We start from the raw sequence: 20,392 nt of genomic DNA, 5'->3' as shown, positions 1-20,392 counted from the left end.
TTATCAAGCAACCCATAGTTATAAATGGTTGTCTTCAATCTTCATTCTAGTTCCGGTTATTTTCATTTATAAACAATGGTGAATTTCGATTTAAAAAGACCCAGAAATGGTTTTGAAATTTTAAATATTTTCTGTTTATCTTTTTTATTCTTTAGGAACAAGGATGTTGATGACAATGCTATAGTATCACACCATCCTCTTTATGGTATGTACACCAGTAGTTACTCGATCTGACACAAGAAGGCATACGAAAAAAGAGGAGAAACAATTTATTGAGAAAAGTCGTCTTTGATATTCTGTTTCTTCAAGCTCGTTGAAACTCTTCGGCAGAACATTTAGTCTTAGAAACCTGAAACAAATGAAGAAAGATGTCTGAAAAAAGGCAATTATTTCTTATACATACACAAAAACACATATGTAATACAATTGGAACCGTGAATGTTATGATTGAAAGTTATTTAGAAAAAATATGTGCATAATAGATGAAAATGAAAGAATAAAAAAGATAAAATGTCAAAACTATTGGAACTTAGATGTTGTCTCATCTCTAGTTGAACTGTTATAGGCTAAATTTGTTTAAGTAGTATAGTAAGGGTGTTTTCTTTTTATAATATTCATTGTATATATTTAGATAAGTTAATTAGTGTAACCTGTATAAATTGGTTTTGAATGGACAAGAACATGAACAATGTTCCTTAACTCTCAATGCAGTCTCTAACGTACCCATTGAATCACGTATTGCACACCATTTGTTTATTTAATCCACACAAATTGGTTCCATCTTAAATGTTAAAATCCACAGAATTAAAACAAGTATGTCCCTTTCCAATTCAGACAACTATTTATCCATTACTTGATAGATATATCACGCCATTTATTGAACATATAACACATAGTCTGTTACAGATAACATTAAATTACAAAATGAAATAAATGATGCATTTCAATTAAAAAATATGATAGCTAAGCTTTATTTACCTTGCGTTAATTTCATTCATGTACATTTTTGTCGTGAAAGATCACATACATAACACAGAAAACTATAATATTTATAAATCAGTCATATCTAACATATAAAACATACTTAATATAGTAAGTTATTTATTGAAATACTTACAGAAGTTGCTTTCACAGATGTATCGATACTCTGTAGCACACATGTAGTCGAAAAAATGCAGTTTATTCGCATGATAGCTAATTGCAACGCAGTTCTTATTTGTTCCCATTTTACCATAAGATGGATGCCAATTTTTAACCTCGGCTTTACTCTGGTCATAAGTCCAGCGGAACTCTCCTTCCTTAAGGTCTGTCAAACCGATCCAATAGTGATTGTCTATAAGAAAATTTAAGTTTGTCTAGATTAATTGTGTCAGTTGAATTTAAGGTAATAATAATTAAAATCTATGGTGACCCTTTATTTACATGTAATTTGATATTTTCTTATGTTTTTTTGCATCTATTTCTCGCATAAGGATATTTTTTTTGTATAACACTACGAATGAGTCATACAAAGAAAATGTGTTATTTTGATTGGCTTAACCAGGATCGTGCAATTATATAGACAATAACTGTTTCGTGTCTTTAAATATCAGCTGTATTTGTACGAGGCTAAGAAACAGGTATAATGCAAGCTTTAGCGAGCTATTACTCCTGTTTCGAGTAGAGTACAAAAGGAGCTGATATTTAAAGACACTAAACAGTTATTGTCTTTATCCTGCAATTTATTCTGTATATTGGTTGTGCTTTGAAAGACACAAACATTTACATTTTTTACATTTATTTTCGATTTAAAATCCCTTGAGGCCCGCCTAGTAATATTACAATCACACATTCAGCTGAAGACGGGTTTGCAAAACAAAGATTTAGAATAGTCAACAATAATACATCGCTCAAGGTGAATAGTTATCTATTTTAACAGAAAAATTAATTTCAACATTGAAAACAAATAACAAAACATTGTTCAATTTGAAACAGAAGTGTACGGCTTGTCCTCCGCTTCAGAATTTTTCACTGAACTTGGCTTTCACTTAACATGTATGCTAAAATTGACATGGTTGATTTTGTTACACATGTAAACATTCAAGTTTTGAGATCGATGATTGTCGTTGTAGAAAATACTGATGTTCATGTTTGTCTGTTATCAGAAAATTGGTTTAATTCATATTGCTCAAAACAAATGTTTGAAAAAACAATCAGAACGTATCAAGTAATCATGAATTCGTATAAGGTCAAACAATACGTCATTTGAATGCGACTCCAATACATATTCTGAGGTCACGCAGGTTCATACAAAACGGGTCAAACGTAGTCCGGCAGAGGGTGGAGCTTTAAAGCGATATATGTATATTATAGAGATACAGCATAGCGATATCTGTAGGGCTGTATCTGTATTGTAAGACACCCAATTTGCAGGATAAATTGCTATATTTTCATTGGTCATTAGTTAGGTCTAATATATGTGACGGTTTTTTTTCGAGAATATCTAAAACACTTATACTTTCACCTCAAAATCTTCTTTATGTGTCATTCTGAAGAGGGAATAAAGTCTTCAGACGTATTTGTTTAATTTAACACAAATACAATGTTTACCATGAGATAAATATTTGGAATTACGCTTGAGGCTTCATTATTGCTTGAAAATCCACTCTCGTTATTTCATTAAATAAAGTCACATCATACTCATAGTAGTTCGTTCAAAATTGTATCATTATAAATTTTATAACTCGAGTTTATATCAAACGATACCATATTATTTATAGTATAACTAATCGCCGTATTTGAATATCAAAAATAAGACAACGCGTGACCGAACGACGCATGGATTAAACGAGTGCGGAGCACGAATTTAATCCATAGCGGCGTTCGGTCACAAGTTGTCTTATTTTTGATATTCAAATACGGCGATTAGTTATTCTTTTTATTACATTGGCAAATGGCTTTTTTTTATGAAATTAATGTAGAAAATGTAAGGAACTATATCTTTTTCCTACGCATTGACAATTTGTTTTGATCCGACGTTATCGACGTCTTGACAACGCCTATTGTTGTATGACGTCAGAGAGTGAAATAACCACGTTTATTTCACATGTGAAATTATCGGTTTTTATCTAACTGGGAAATCAATGTAATTCATTGCAACCAATGTAATAATACGTGTTATGAAACTTACGTATATATCTTCTTTGGTCTTCAATGTTTTTGAATTAATATTTAAAGAATCAGTTTCCTTTTTTTCATTTAATATTTGCAATATATTATATATGCAAATAACGAACAGAACGGGTGTATCGTGAAGTTATTGACAGCTACTATTGAATGCCGGAAATTTTACTGCAAATCACTAATCAATGTTTAAAATAAAAAAGATCAATTGTTTACCATTTACTATTTATATGTGTTTTTTTTTTAAATTCTGAATATAAACTCACTTTTGTCTGCATTTGAGTAAATTTCATTATTTTCAGCAGTGCTATCTAGTTTTGCAAAATATCCTCCAATTTCTCTACATGTTCTCTGCATATGAAAAACAAATACGAAAAATATCAATGAAAAACGAGATGGAGCGAATAATGTATACATAGACAATAATAGTGCATTGCCTTGACATATCAACGATATAAGGATGAGGCTTAGAAACAAGGAAATGCGAGGCTCTGCCGAGCTATTTCCCCGTTTCGGGCCGAATCCTTATATAGTTGATATGTCAAGGCAATTCACTATTATTGTCTTGATACTGCAATCTAGAAAAAAAAACACCATTTGAATTGTTCTTTAACGTGAATGTTATTTATTTGATTTTAATATTAAGGGAAAATACCCCTTTAAAAGGGCCTCGTATCAGGCGGAGAAATATACAAAACAATGAATGAAATGTACATTACCTGTTGAAACCCACAATCGATGGTGAACGAATTATTTGAGTTTGGACAAAAATATCAACAATACATGTAAGCATAAAACATAATGATTTATAGGTTTCAAAAAAAAATATTAACAAGAAAATTATGTTTATCCAAAAATTGTAAAAGAAATCAGTTTGATTCGTTCCACGCTTCGTTGTATTCATTGGAAACAAGAACAGGTTTAAGAGGTCGTATGAATAATTAAATTAGTTTCGGCAACTTCTTTTTAAATATTCATGAGGAAAAGTTATATCGGGTCAGTGACAGTATATTACATAGAAATATACAGTCAACGCATTTTGATTGCTCAAATAGAACGAGTGCAGTATAAATTGTTATATGTATTAAGTGTGTTTGAAAAATGAATGAATGCCTGAAAAGTTTAACTATAGCAAACACAAATAATTTAGTCATGAAAAACATTTCAAAATTCCAATGGAATGTCGGATTTGTATTGTACTTTTGAAGATTGGTTACGCTATCACAAATGTATGTTTTATTATTTGATTTGAAAAAACGTATTTTGAATTGGCATTTGATAGTAATTTAAACTTTATGTTAATGTTCACTAGTTTAATGTTTTATCGGTTGTTTGTTATCATACATTTTCTACTTAATTTTGTGTATATAGAAAAAAATCATTCTTTTATGATATCGTTGCTTAAATAAAAGTATCGTTAATTTAAGAATAAAGTTAAGAAGATATTTAAATAAAAAAAACTTTAACAAGAACATATGTTAACCACAATATATATGCGATTTTTTTTTTAATTGTGAAATCTTCGTTCACTTCTAATTTTAAATTTTGATAACACTTAAGAACTAGAGGCTTGTAAGAGCCTGTGTCGCTCACCTTGGTCTATGTGCATATCAAACAAAGAACACAGATGGATTCAAGACAAAATTGTGTTTTGGTGATGGTGATGTGTTTGTAGATCTTACTTTACTGAACATTCTTGCTACTTACAATTTTCTCTATCTATAATAAACTTAGCTCATTAGTTACAGAGGAAACTATTTTGTAAAAATTTACAAAAAATTACCAAATTAATGAAAATTGTTCAAAAAAATTACTATAAAGAGCAATAAATCCTGAAGGGGTCACCTGATCATTTTGGTCATAGTGACTTATCTGCTGAACATTATTGCTGTTTACAGTTTATCTCTATCTATAATAGTATTGAAGGTAATACCCCAAAACGGCAAAACTTCTTTCAAAATTACCAATTGGGGGCAGCTACCCAACAACCAGTTGTCCAATTCATCTAAATATTTCACGGCAGATAGATATTGACTTGATAAACATTTTAAGCCCCATGAAAGATTTGCTCTTAATGCTTTGGTTTCAGAGTTATAAGCCAAAATCTATATTTCCCTCTATGTTCTATTTTTAGACATAGCAGCCATCTTGGTTGGTTGGCCGGGTCACCGCACACATTTTTGAAAACTAAATACCTTAATAAAGTTTGTGGCTAAGTTTGGTTAATTTTGGTCCAGTAGTTGCAGGGGAGAAGTTTTTTGTAATAGATTACAAAAATTTGCCAAAAATTGGTAAAACATGACTATAAAGGGTAATAATAACTCCTTGAGGGGTCAACTGACCATTTTGGTCATGTTGACATATTTCTAGATCTTACTTTGCTGAACATTATTGCTGTTTACAGTTGATCTATATCTATAATAGTATTCATAATAACCAAAAAACGGCAAAATTTCCTTAAATTTACCAATCCAGGGCAGCAACCCAACAACCAGCTGTCCGATTCATCTGAAAGATAGATCTTGACTTAATAAACAATTTTACCCCATGTCAGATTTGCTCTAAATGCTTTGGTGTCAGAGTTATAAGCCCAAATCTACATTTTACCCATATGTTCTATTTTTAGCCATGGCGGCCATCTTGGTTGATTGGCTGGGTCACCGGACACATTTTTCAAACTAAATACCCCAATGATAATTTTGGCCAAGTTTGGGTAAATTTGGCCCAGTAGTGTTAGAGGAAAAGATTTTTGTAAAAGGTAACGACGACGGACACCGGACGCCAAGTGATGAAAAAAGCTCACTTTACCCTTGAAATCAGGTGACATAAAAATATCATAAAAAGGACATTCCCCTTTCGCTCATTGTTTTCATACTTATACACTGTTGATTAATATATATTTTTTTTTTTAATTTTTGAATACTCTGTAAACCTTACATTTTAATTTTACTCTCGATTTGTGGGTGCATGTAACAAATTTCGAGGATTATTGTTTTGACGGTTTTGCCGATCTGGGCAAACAAAGCCTGTAGAAAATTTGTTATTCGTTGGTAATCTTAACTCGTGTTTCAACTGTACCAACGAAATCGACAAAATTGATATTCAACTAATAAATATGAATCCGCAGTAAGTCAAGTAACCATAACGTAATCAACTTGGTGGTGTGTTATAATTTAAATGTTTTCGTACGAATTTTTGTTCTGCGATTTATTACCTCTGCTGTAAACCAGTCTTTTTTGTCAGTACTATAGTAATAACAATGTCCATCATATTTGATCCACTTTGTCTCTAAAATACAAATTATTGAAAAGATCTATCAGTTAAAATTGTCGTGAAAGACATTTTTTCATTACTTACATATGCATACTTATCAAATATTAAATCAAATGTCACAATCTTAAAACGCAACAAAGATACAAAACATTTATATCTTATTCATACAAGAACATTTAAAACTACAACAAAACAACCCTTCAAAGAGGGACGAAAGATATCAGAGGTACAGTCAAACTCATAAATCGAAAATAAACTGACAACGCCATGGCTAAAAATGAAAAGGACAAACAGACAAACAATAGTACACATGACACAACATAGAAAACTAAGGAATAAACAACACGAACCCCACCAAAAACTAAAGGTGATCCCATGTGCTCCGGGAGGGTAAGCAGATTCTGCTCCACATGTGGCACCCGTCGTGTTGCTTATGTTATAACAATCCGGTAAATAGTCTAATTCGGTAGGTCACATTCATGAAAGGGAAGGGGATTGTAGTTACGACGTAAGGAACATTTGTGAAACGGTTATTCCATAGCGGTCCACCAACTCGTGATGGCGTCCGTAAAATTTACGAAGAGATGATTTCAACTTCACCATTTGGAACTCTTGATTTAATAGCTTCCTTGTGAGCAACAACCCTCTATCAAGAAAATCAGGATGAGAAATGCAAGCACGGGAATATCGTATCAATTCGGAGACATATACACCGTATGCAGGTGCTGCTTGAATATTGCTACTTAGAAATGAAAATTTCACAATTGGATAGCTAAAATCATCTCTTTTGTCGTAAAGTTTTGTTTTCAATCGACCCTCATTGTCAAATTCTCGATGTAAGTCAAGATATGAGGCCGACTTAACTGTATCTGTTATATCCTTTATATCTAGTTTAATTGGATATATGCATTTTTAAATTTGACGAAATAAAAGTGTTCAAACATTGCTTTAAGTGTGCTTATACAATGTAGACACTTCCAAGATTTGGTTTTGCTTCAATAGCATACGATATTTCGAAATCGAAATTGTTTATTTCAAAAACTTTAAAACGCATGCCTCGCCGAATGTTTTTAAATTTTGAAATACTAACAAAAGGCTTTTCTACCTTTAGGAATATATTACCTTAGCTGTACTTGACAAAACATTTAGGTATTTATGGTCCTGAATGCTCTTCAATTTCGTAATTTATTTGGCCTGATAACATTTATTTTATTCTAGCGTCACTGATGAGTCTTTTGTAGACGAAACGCGCGTCTGGCGCAATATAAAATGGCAATTCTGGTATTTATGATAATTCTATTGATAAAGTTTTAGGTGATATGTAGAAAAACTTGACTGTTTTCTACTTATGATCGTCAAAAAGACGTCTTGTTACGTTGTAACGCCCTCAAGCATGGTCGCTTTTTATCAATACAAAGTAGGAAATTCAAAGGTTAGCAAGAACATTTTACATCATAACTGAATTAACACTAATCACGTACTATCATAAAGGAATCACACGTTGCTTTAATGGTGAAAAACACAGGTCATAAAAATGATTATTCGGCTAAAATGACAAAATTGTTAGTTTAACGAATAAAGTACTCTAAGAGAAACAATACTTTTATGGTTTATTCCTTAATTTGTGGTACAATTTGTAGTGTTTTTTCTAAAACAACGGTTTCGCTTTTAAAAAGAAGTTTGAACTAATGCTAAGAATACACTATCGAAACAATGACGTCACTGCAAAAACGGGCAAATCGAAACAAAAGAAACATTTGCGCTCCGCAAGGAGCTAACTGATATAACCATCATTGAAAGAAAACTGAAGAAAAAGAACGAAAAAGTAACTTATATTGTCTCGCTGAGAATATTGTCAATAGTATATCATAAATTCAACAAAGAAACCGGACTTAAAATCGTTTACACAAGACGCAAGTTTTGTCTTTAAAAGACTTATAAGTAAAGCCCATATAAGTAAAAACTTTTCCATAAAATAAAAGTTAAAAAGTTCCGAAGCACCAAGCACCAAAACAGTCAAGGTTATCTACGCCTGTGGTAGATAAGTTTTCTTACACCATGCAATATAAATAACTTACTTCTAAAATCTTTTCCCAACACTTTGAAATCAGTATCTAGTTTCTTTATCTTCTGACCCATGTTGTTTAATGTAGACTTAAATGTCCTGAGGTTGTTCGTTAAAACATCAGTTGTTTTTTTAACATTATTTTCCATGATTGAGACCGTTTTTTTAAGTGCCGACTCTAATGTTTTAATAGTTTGTTCATGATTACTCTCCAGAGTATTGACAACTTTTGCAATATCGCTTTGTACCACTGTGAGAGCTTTTCTGGACTTATCGAAATCCTCTTTTGACTCATTAGTTAAACATGGTAGACCAATCACGTCCTCCGTGATGAGTAGAAGCAAAACGAAATGCAATATCAGCATCTTTGTTGTTATTGAACTGTAGAAAAAAAGTCATATGTCATAGATCAAAGGGATATTTAGTCTTTCAGAAAATATCCGACACTGACAGCAATCAAGGTACATTAAGAAGAAGATGCAATCTTTATTTAACAATCAGATTCAATATAATATAGGAATAGTACATCCGTTCCAATACTACCAATGTAACTAATGCAGAGGAGAAAAAGTATCCCCCTTTTTTGGTAAGCAGAAGTAGACACAGTTTTGAGAAGTATTATACTGCGCTCAGAATTCTGCAAAAGCAGAAGAAAAAGAAATAAGAAGTCATTTATTGCTAGATGATATATAAAGTATTTTTTTATATATATAGTTAGACAAATAAGTCTCACTGATATTTACTTGTTTATTATTTCACTGTTGATAATTTTATTATTTAACTGCTAGATTATAAAACTAATGTTGATATATAATGATGCTTACCAGAAAACAACCATGGATTTCTGGTATTAACAAACAGGGACACTTCACTTGAATGCTGGACTAGTGTTGTATATTGTTAACAGCAGAAAGTGCAATTTGTTGTTGAATAGAAAAAAAAAGAAAAAGAAATATGAACGTTTCCTACTAGATGTTATAATTTTGAACTGACATTTCAATCATTGCCTTGTCTTAATCATACCAACTCCAAAGTAAATGAACCAAACGTAGACTTAAAGTTTAATATTAATAAGAAAAATCACGCCATGTCTTGAAATAGTAATTGTTTTAGTGTGCTTATATAAACAATTAAGCACCCTTTACTATAACGAAGAACAAATTTAAAATTTTTTGAACTATTTCAATTGCACTGTAGTTTGAGGCATATAAGAGTCTCATTATCCCAACTTCTTGACCTGAGACTAGTTACATAGAATAAAATGCCAAGAAATTAGAGCAAAATAAGAACAAAGTCTTTAAGTGTTACAGGCATATTATTTAAATACGATTACTTTATCGTGCAAAACTGTATTAGTATTCGTATTTGAAATGACAAAGGAGATGCACATGTAAAAGCATATTAAAAGAATATAGGACAATTCCTCATGGATATTTTCTAAAATTCCTTTAATTCATAATTAAATGCGCATCATCTTTCACATTAGCATTGTAGGATTTTCGAACGAAAAAATTGGAACGAATTATACATGCCTTAAGAGATTTTAGGCAATCTTTAAATTTTTAAAGTAAAGAGGTTATCCTTAAACACCACTGTCATTTAGTAAAACATAAAGATGTCATTTGTTCATGGAATATATGTTATATTTTGCTTATATTATACATCATTCGATACAATATTTTACGGACATCAATAAAAATATTGTCTACAGCGACGCATAGTAAATAAAACAACACTTTATAAAGTTTGTGCGAGCAATCTATTTATAACCACTTGTAGACTGTCGTATTTAATTACAAAATTGCTACCTATTTGTTGTCGGCGGACGTATTTCATTACACAATAAACATGATAGAATATGTCCTGACCACCCTAAGGTCATCGTACGACACCTAAATGGGTGTTCAAACATATGACACGTATGATAACCCTACATGGGACAAAGATATTTCCTAATATGATTTGAGGGAACTTCCTTGTCATATGAACATTCCGAGTGCCCCACGCTTAAACATGTTAAACATATGTACGCCAGAGGTATCAGTCTACAACAGACTCATCGATGACGCTCTAACAAGAAAAAAGGTCATAAAGGTAGATAAAGCACAACAAGGGTTTAGGACCAACTATTTCGAAAGGTTTCAAATAATAATGCTTAAATACAAGTAAAAGAAGGCCGGAAATAACCAGAGGGACATTCAAACTCATAGATCAAACTGACGACGCAATGCATTAAAAAAGACAAACAGGCAAATAATAGTACACAAGACACAACATAGAAAGTAAAGACTTAGCAACACTAACCCCACTTAAAATAGCAGTAAACTATTCCTGACGTAATTTATTATTATATTGATTTTTCTGTTGTTATAGTCTCATACATCGTGTACATGTTACTCTTAGACTATTGATTTTTGTTGGTATTTTGATATCTTTTATGAGAGGATACAGCAGTATTTTTCAGTGATCTGTAAGTTTTCAAATATTTAATTGTGTTTTTTTGTCAATTAAGTGTTATCATGCATAATTTATCAGTTAAATGTATTGCTCATCTAGCTTTGCCACGTGACCCATATTTTTTTCTACTCGGGATTATATTCTTTGCTATTAATTATATTGGACGTTTTGTAATTATAATCGTATGATAGTATAAGCTATATATTTTTATTTGTCATTTTTATTGGTTAATAATTGTGTTGTCAAATGAAATGTTTTGTCTAACCGTTTACCCGGACAACCGTCCGGTCGATTGACCGTTTAGAAGATGCGTAAAAGCCATATATTAAGTACTTTACAAGTGCATTGTTTGATGTAACGATGAATGGAAGATTATCTAAGGGTATTGTAAAGCTTGGCTTTCGAGATTCCCAGAACAATCCAATAAAAAAAATGAAAATAAAAGTCATCTTGATCTTGACGAATTGACAAAGTCTAGATCTGAACCCGAGAATTTTTTTTCATTTATTGTGTTGTCTCTGGAAATTGTTACTAGAATACATCTATACAATTTTATAGCTAATATTTCGCCAGTTTTGAGATGGCTTTCAGCTATAAATATGAGAAAGCCTAGAACAATGGGAATGTTATATTTACATGTAGGTCCATGCAGTATTAATTAAGATAAATCGAAGTGAAATTTTGGTGAGATCGTCATATTAAATCAACTTATAACTGTTCTAGACGCATGCATGCTAATTAAGTTTACTTAATGTATAGAACCACTAATTCAAGCTCGGTCGGAAAGAACATACAAGAAAGTAGTACATATTTTAAACAAAATAGTTCCTACGAATAGCCGTATCTTTATCAATAGTGGATATATTTGGGTAGTTTTTGTATCAAATGAAAGCTTGGAGACTTGGGATCACTGTAAAACCCTTGTTAAAAGATTTATTTGAATAATAAAGAAGTTAAATAAATTATGATAAGAGGGCACATTTGGCCTGTTGTTCAGATTTGACGTTTCTGTTGTACTGTCAAACTTCCGGGAACCAGTACGTTCTAATATGCAATTAAAGATATGTTGATTTTTTTCAACACAAGTCGGGATAAGGTACAGTTTTGACATGAAATAACTGCCACTTTATTTGAACTTAAGATAAAGTAGCCATTAATGCTTGAAATTGCAGAATTTAATACAGAAAGCAATGGGGCTATGAATTAGTGGTTTTATACCTTAACAAATTGTCCCGTTTTTTGTATTAATCTGATTAATTAAATTGTAATGTTTACAAGTTTAGCAATGTTAAATTTAGTAGTTGAATCTCAAAATTTAACAAGACCCAAATATATCAAAATTTGAAAAATTCAAAGTTTTCGTTAACGTTAAGCATTTTTAGTATTCTTTACAAACCTGCTCGTGCATTTTTCATTGTTATGCAATGCAAAATAATTATCTAAGAAACCTGGGACAATCTCATCTCACAAAGGATTTATATTGTCTACTTATTGTACCTCGAACTTATTTACCCGATGTAGGTCTTTAAGTTGAGGTTCAATTTACTTAAAGTTAATTGGGCATGACTAATTAGATACGCCCTCTTAAAATCAGGGGGTCCGAAATAGGATCGAGAAACACCAAGCATAATACCTTAATTTACGATTTAAGAATTTGTTTGAATCAAAGTGCTTTTGGTTGCTTTAAATATCTCCGATCAATAATCAGGCGGTATTTTGTGGAAATAATAACCTGTCCCGAACCGGAGATGTTGGCTGCCATACGGGAATTTATTTATAAAAAAGGCCATATCTCATTTACTTATAGTGGCCGTTATTGATTGTAAATATTCATGCCGTTTTAATTTGTTTATGGCATTCGTCTATCGTGGAGAAAAAGAGGAAAGGAGGGCTGATAGCTTAACTTACGAGTTCGATCATTAGGGTTCAAATCTAATCTATTACGGCATTCGGTGATATAGATACAATGGATAAGCGTTGATTCTTGAAAAAGAAACCATGAGCCCGCAGGGCGAATGGTTTGTTTTTCATGAATCAACGTTTATCCATTGTATCTATCACTTAAACTATTGTGATAATGTCTTTTGAAAATTAAAGTCTATTCTTAATTAGAAGGTATTGTATGTGAGTTTAATTAACCATGATATTGTGTCAAACGATCCTTTACAATAAATTAGATATCACAATTAAATATTTAAAAAAATACAAATATATTATAACACAACACGTCTGCCCTTAAAGATCTTCATATCATCAGTCATCCGAATGTTATCTGTTTTTACAAAATAAGACATATTCGAACTTATTTTTATTTGAATTGATCTTAATGGAAATGGAGAATGTGTCAAAGGGACAACAACCCGACACAAACATTATATATAGTGCATATAATAAGTATGTTTTCGGAATTTCTAGCAATAAGCCTAATTCAAGACATATCACGATTTTCTAGCATAGGAATTTGCGAATTAAAATTTGTAAAATTATGAAGTAAAACAGATGAAATCATATGATATTAATTTATAAAACAAAAATTTACCATTATTATGCAATCAATTTTTGTTTTCTTTGAGACATATGGAATAGCCAACCATTATCCGATAATAAACGACCAAAATCGCTTTTTTACACAAAATATCCACAATAACATTCAAAACAAGAACAAAACTGGAAATCTAGACTAATTTGGAACAACAAAAAGAATTCAGGGATTCGAACCTAAACAGACAAGTCCTTAGCTTTAACTCATTTATCTTAACTACGAAACCTCGTGGCTATCAACTCATACTATACGATTACCTATTATGTATATATTAAGGTACAAGCCATGTGTGTCCGTTGTACCGATGTATATCATATATTCATTTATATATATAAAATAGACTTGGAAATCGTAACCGATTGGTAGCCCAGAGGTTTCGTCGATATGTTAATGTCAGTAACAAGTTACAAAACTGATGGACGGGTTCGATTCCCAGTGAAGGCATATAGAAATTACAAAAATTAAAGATAAGTTTTTAAAACAATTCCACTAGTGAGCAGAAATCAATAAATTAGTCAATTCAAACTTAATGAAATTAGGCACACAAAGGAAACAAAAGAATACAAAACGGTGAGTCCATTTCAGCGACGGATTAAGGACGCATTGATTCTAGAAAAAGAATCCACGGTATATGAATAGGCTGACGTCACCACAATGGTTTAATTTTACCTCTAGCGAACGCTCTACCTTATTGTAAAAAGTACCACTCTAAATTTGTACACATTTGCTTCATATTGATCAACTTTGCATCTATAGTCGTGAATATGCATGACATGTTTGCCACTGGAAACAATTGAGCAATAAATTAATCAGCTTTATTTAGTGATGTATAATCATATCTCCTCAGTTGATTATAGTCTCAAAAATTTTTTGTATATTTTATTATTATTTACATTTGAATAATAATCAAGGATTACATTGTATAATTTCCAACAAAACTAATAGGAAACTAGAACAGAAAATAATTTTCATTGGGTGGCAATAACTCATATATCGAAGCGTACAATGACGACTGTCTCGTCTAGGTGAAAACATTTGATGTTTCAATATATAAAAAAGATGTGGTGTGATTGCCAATGAGACAACTATCCACAAAAGACCAAAATGACACAGACATTAACAACTATAGGTCACCGTACGGCCTTCAACAATGAGAAAAGCCCATACCGCATAGTCAGCTATAATGGGCCCCGATAAGACAATGTAAAACAATTCAAACGAGAAAACTAACGGCCTTTTTTATGTAAAAAAATGAACGAAAAACAAATATGTAACACATAAACAAACGACAACCACTGAATTACAGGCTCCTGACTTGGGACAGGCACATACATAAATAATGTGGCAGGGTTAAACATAACATTCAAGTTTATTTGTATCTTAAGACTGGTATAATAGTTGTCACAAAAGCAAAAAAAATATATAAAAAAGGTTGACAAAAATTTATAAAAAGATTCAACTTATTTTGGGCGTTTCATTTTTTTATATTGTCTTGCTGATCGGTTTTGTTATATATTTTTTTCATCTACTATTGTCACAAAAAATGTTGTTAAAATCAGGCATGCGACTTAATTGAAAAGATTTAGCTGACCTTTCTTATTGATTACACATTTCTATCATTCAACTCGTGCGTAGAACGTCTTTCCCTCTAATGTTTTTTTAGGTATAGATAGCGTGAAATTCTCACTGCACCAGGCATCGGATATGCATTCCTATTATATTTTGATCGGACAAAGCTGCGTATTTATATATCCAATAAGCCAAACGAACGCACTCATTCAGCAAGGGTATACTATGGGACGGGAGAACTCCAGAGATGTCAATATTTCTATACCGAAGCGAATCAACTTGGTTTTGAATAAAAGGAGATCAAGGTATACATTAATGCGACAGCAAACCAAAGTCGCAGATAAATAAAAATATTTAGAGTCAACATTCGGTCTTTTTTTTTTATAGAAAGACCATGCGTATATAATACAGAATAATAAGCTCAAAACAGACCCATGACTAAATAATAGTTATACGGAGTTAATTCAATAATATTTGCCGTCAAATATTATATATCCGAAAAGGCACATTTGATTTAATGTTATATACCGTCAAGATAATCACAAGTGTTTGGTTGAAAAATTTTACCTGCCTTATTTTAATTTTGATCTGTGAAAATTTAAGAAGTTGTAATATAAACCAGTAAAAGAAAAACACTTCACTGTGTAATATAATGGTAAAATACATAATGATAATGGATGACGACCAGCGGCAAATAAAATTAATATTCAGGACGATAACATGTAAATATAATAGAATGAAATTCAAAACAGTGTGGCTGTGGCCATTGATTGGCACATTAAATTCATCCATTGACTGGGACAATTTAGGTGAACGTTTGTATGTAACGACCACTGCTCGCTATGTACTTTTTAAAGACACTTAAACTATGGGGTCACCAAAGGTTCTCAACACCTTAATAAAGTAATTCGAAAAATTAATCAGAAATAACACGATGTTTTGATTTATATCAATTATATAAATCAAAACATAAAGGTTATTCCTGATTAATTTTTCGAATTATTTTATAATTAAAGGCGTTTAGAAACCTTTGGTGACCCCACAGTTTAAATGTCTATCGTAGGTACGTCGTGAACAGTGGTCGTTACAGACAAACGTTCACGTTAATTGTCCCAGTCAATGGATGAATTTAATGTGTCAATCAATGGCCACAGCCACACTGTTTTGAATTTCATTCTAAGAGTATTAATCCCGTTTTTTTACTAGACTGACAAGCTGAATCGGTTTTTTTTTTTATCGTGTAAGTTCACAAGATATTAGTTCGCAGGAAGAAAAGTCACCCGACCCGGACACATTTTCGACTCTGAGCCGGCCAGTCTGTGCTCTTACTCCAAGATGCCACGTGTTTAGCGTTGAAAAAGAATACCAATTTAATTAACATCTTTGTTTGACCCGTTTGGGATTCGAACAAATGACCTCCCGCTCTCGAGGCGAACATCCCCACACGAGACTAACCAGGAGACAGTAGTGATCGGTAGTACAGAATATCATACCAAAAACTAAAATACAATACACAATACACCTTCACAGAATTCTCACAGTTATACAAAAGCGAGCGAAAAGTATTTAACCTAAATTGGATGCGTGAAATTATATTGTAACCTTCACGTAAACATGGAGCTGCAAATGTTTGCACCTGTCCTAAGTCAGGAATCTGATGTACAGTAGTAGTCGTTTGTTTACGCAATTTATACGTGTTTCTCGTTTCTCGTTTTTTTATATAGATTAGAACGTTGGTTTACCCGTTTGAATGGTTTTATACTAGTAATTGTGGGGCCCTTTATTGTAGCTTGTTGTTCGGTGTGAGCAAAGGCTCCGTGTTGAAGGCCGTATATTGACCTATAATGGTTTACTTTTATATATTGTTATTTGGATGAAGAGTTGTCTCTTCGGCACTCACACCACATCTTCCTATATTTATGATCGACTTCAGGGTAGATTTTATGGATCAACGCTCTCGGCAAATTAAAAACTCTTGCGCCTATTATTTGAGTGGTCCGAATATTGCCAGCTGTTTCAAGTCTAAATTTCTGCCCCTATTTAATATACCCTCATTTTCCAGTGGTATTTTAAAGTTTCACGTCCAACCTCACTGTCGACCTCCTATTGTACGACCTACATATTGCATTTAAATTTATTATAGTCATGAACATGCATGAAATATTTGCTACTGGACGTAAAGCAAACAACAATCAATCAATTTAATTGATTTCTCTGTACTAGTACTTAGCACACAAAGACAAGATCTTGTAAAATGCTATAATTTACAATTTCCATTGATATTTGTATGTTGTTGTTGTTTATTTTTTTTGTTTTTTTTTTGGGGGGGAGGGGGGTCTCTTCAGTCTATCACATAACTGACTGCTTATTAAAAAGTTTTAAATATTTTTTCACTATGGTTCTTGTCTACTGTTTTGATACGATTTATAACATATGATTTGTTTTTGTCAGGCAAGGATAAAACTTAGAAAGATAAAAGTTTTTTTCAGCGTTTTTGTGCTTCTTTTAGACTTGAAAAGGCAATAACGGACGACTATATTAAAGAGTTTGTTTTCATATAATGCATTGAACTTGCTAATATATCTCACCTCACACGTTTTGATCGGACCAGTGAAACCTAGTTTAATACGGTTTTATTCATTGAAGTTTGCGTACATAGTTTTCATTTAAAAAAACACAAATAAAGTAAGATCTATTAATTAATTGGACTGCATAGACAAAACTAATTATTTTGCATTTTAACGTAATGTAGGAAAATTACTAAAATACCAAATCAGAAACAAAAGGAACATTTACCGGATGAGTATTGTGAAGGTCCTTATGCATCTAGGTCTGTCCGATTAGAAGTTCTGAAACAAGCTTTAAGCTAATTGTTGGAAGAGTTTACTTACTGTTTTATAAGGTCTGATCTTAACGAATCTATTTCATGATTACTGACAGATCAAAAACATTAAGTATATATAGCATGAAGTTGTGGGGCATACTATGATTCATTGGTCAGTTATAAATGAGGTCTGTATGGGGTTTTGATTGCGTGATTTATTAAATAAGAAATCGTTATTTTGAAAAGTTGGCAAAAAAAGTATAAATTTACCCCCTAATTTTATAAAACTATCATTTGGTGTTATTTAGAAGCTATTTTTTTTTTATCATAAATAAACAATTATATGATGTAATGCCATTAAATCCGTCCGTTTTCATTTCAATTTTGTAACTGTTAATTGTATATATCCGTCTGAGTACTTTTTAACTATTATTCGAATCAAGTTGAACATATTTAGACTCGTCCAGTTCAGGGGAATTAGGTTTCTGCAAGTGCTTTTTATGTACTTTTTTTTATATTTTTGCCGGTTTGTAAGTCAGTAAAAGTTCAATGATTAAGTTAATATTGACATTAAAAGACCTCCTCACAAAAAGGGCAGTTCAAATCTGAACACCCCTTTTTGTTCGGAGGTCTGTTAATATCAATATTAACTTATCATTGAACTTTTACTATTACATATTCGGTGCTTATGACTTACCATTGATTAATACAATATAATTCAACCGATTTAAACTGCAGACCAATGCGATACTGTACATGTAGAATGTTTCGCTTATATAAACAAAAACACGTCAATTTGAAAATCAATTAAACAAGAAACTTTTTTTTATAATTTTACACAATTGCTGACAACTAAAAATAAAGTATAATAAACATAAATAATGCTCCCTCATAATGCCTACTACTCCGATTGCGAGTATATCTACTTCGTTGTACATTTTAACTCATCCCCTGTACAAAGTTGGTAAAAACATAACTTAAAATATTCAGGTAACAACATTGTAATTGGAGTAATTAACAAAATTTGTAACCGGAGATAACTGTTATACTAGACATTGAATAATGTTGAATTGTAAGAAATATTTTCATTAACTGATGACAAAAAATGAGTGAAGCAACAAGCAAATATAACCCTTATGAACCCAAACAGATACCTTTAATTTACAAATTATGTTTGAAGGACTTTGTATTGATTCTAAAACATAATCTTATTATATATCATCTCTTCTAAATTCAGTTTAAGAAAAGAATGTTACATATGACACCCCTTTCGTTTTGAATGGTTCCTATTATATTGTAAAACTTTTACTTCTTGATGGTAATTTTGACAGACTACATATTTAGAGAGCCATTAAAACCCGGATTGTCAATGCTGTTTTTTTTTTTGGTTCTTGTATTTTACAAACATTATTTACAGCAGCTTTATCCCGCATCTTTTTGTATGTTTTAATAAGCCAACAGTTATTTTGTATACGATGAATGTTTCCCTACTGTATTCTTTACATGTAATTTTGAACCTTTGCAGTTTGGTTGACATTGATCGTGCAATTGTTCAGTTGCTTTAGTCGCTAATATGAATCTTCATAAATGGTCAGTATGGGGGCAATTGTAGGGATTGTTAGTTTGTAACTTTTTTTTGGAATTTTTAAAAGACACTCAGCTTTACATAACTATTATTTTCAGAGAAAAAATACTTCTACATGTATAAATATTATAGTAGTTAAAAAAGCTATATGCTATCAAATCCGCTTTGTCTGATATCCGATTATTATAAATTTCCTTTTAAAAAGAGTCTTTGAGTCCTCAATTTTGCCATTGGTTAATCATATACAAATATTTTTTTTTGTTGACTAGTCTATTCGTTTATTGAAATGATAGCATTTTATGCCACAAGTCAAAAGAGTCAGTTGATGACATACGCATCATTATTGCAATAGCCTATATTACATTTCAGTCCAAGGAATTTAATATTACAAAGGTTGTTCCATTGATAATCATTAGAATTTAGAAGTATTTAAAAGGTCTAGAAGAAATAATGAACAGCACAGTGCTTATAATATACAAATAAATACAACATAAATAATAATTATTATCATAAAATTCTGGCAATACATACCGGTTGACAGAAAGTACTTCAGTAACCAGGTATTTTAGAATGTGGATTTGTAGTATATTAAAACGAAATATAATCTCGTGTTTGGAATCAAATACAATATATCAGTCACGCAATGGAACGATTAACCTTCTAATAAAGAAAGTGAAATTTAGGAACGTATCATGGATACATCTGTGTATTAAAACATCTGTATTTATTTCATATTCAGATTTTGACTAGATTTTAACCAAATTTATGAAAATAAATCATCGAGCACTTATTTAAGCAACACAGCGGTGAGAAAAAAAAACCATAATAAGTTAATATTGACATTAAAAGACCTTAAAACAAAAAGGGGAAGTTCCGACCGGTGTTGATTTAATCTTTTACAGAATTTCCTAAAAC

At 31.5% G+C, this 20,392-nt stretch overlaps 1 protein-coding gene across 1 annotated transcript; it reads right to left on the bottom strand.

Annotated features, from left to right (window-relative positions):
• Window positions 1-252: 252 nt before the first annotated feature.
• LOC143047714 (C-type lectin domain family 10 member A-like) lies at window positions 253-20,027 on the bottom strand. The gene is made up of 7 exons (XM_076220926.1): window positions 20,009-20,027; window positions 9,325-9,384; window positions 8,514-8,881; window positions 6,377-6,450; window positions 3,429-3,513; window positions 1,118-1,333; window positions 253-349 (listed from the first exon to the last, which is right to left on the bottom strand). Exons 2-7 carry the CDS (start codon window positions 9,336-9,338, stop codon window positions 342-344), a joined length of 765 nt encoding a protein of 254 aa, XP_076077041.1. The 5' UTR covers window positions 9,339-9,384; window positions 20,009-20,027; the 3' UTR covers window positions 253-341.
• Between the last annotated feature and the right edge of the window lie 365 nt (window positions 20,028-20,392).

Source organism: Mytilus galloprovincialis, chromosome 10, assembly GCF_965363235.1.
Source record: "Mytilus galloprovincialis chromosome 10, xbMytGall1.hap1.1, whole genome shotgun sequence".
In the NCBI taxonomy this organism is placed as follows: domain Eukaryota; kingdom Metazoa; phylum Mollusca; class Bivalvia; order Mytilida; family Mytilidae; genus Mytilus; species Mytilus galloprovincialis.
This window is presented reverse-complemented; position numbering and strand designations above follow the sequence as displayed.

Bases quoted from the DNA above. Each gene is read 5' to 3' on its own strand.
- LOC143047714 (XM_076220926.1), bottom strand. The intron at 6,451-8,513 runs GTAAGTTATTTA...TTTGTATTTTAG, and splicing joins GTTGGGAAAAGATTTTAGAA to AGACAAAGTGGATCAAATAT. The intron at 1,334-3,428 runs GTGAGTTTATAT...ATTTTCTTATAG, and splicing joins TTACTCAAATGCAGACAAAA to ACAATCACTATTGGATCGGT.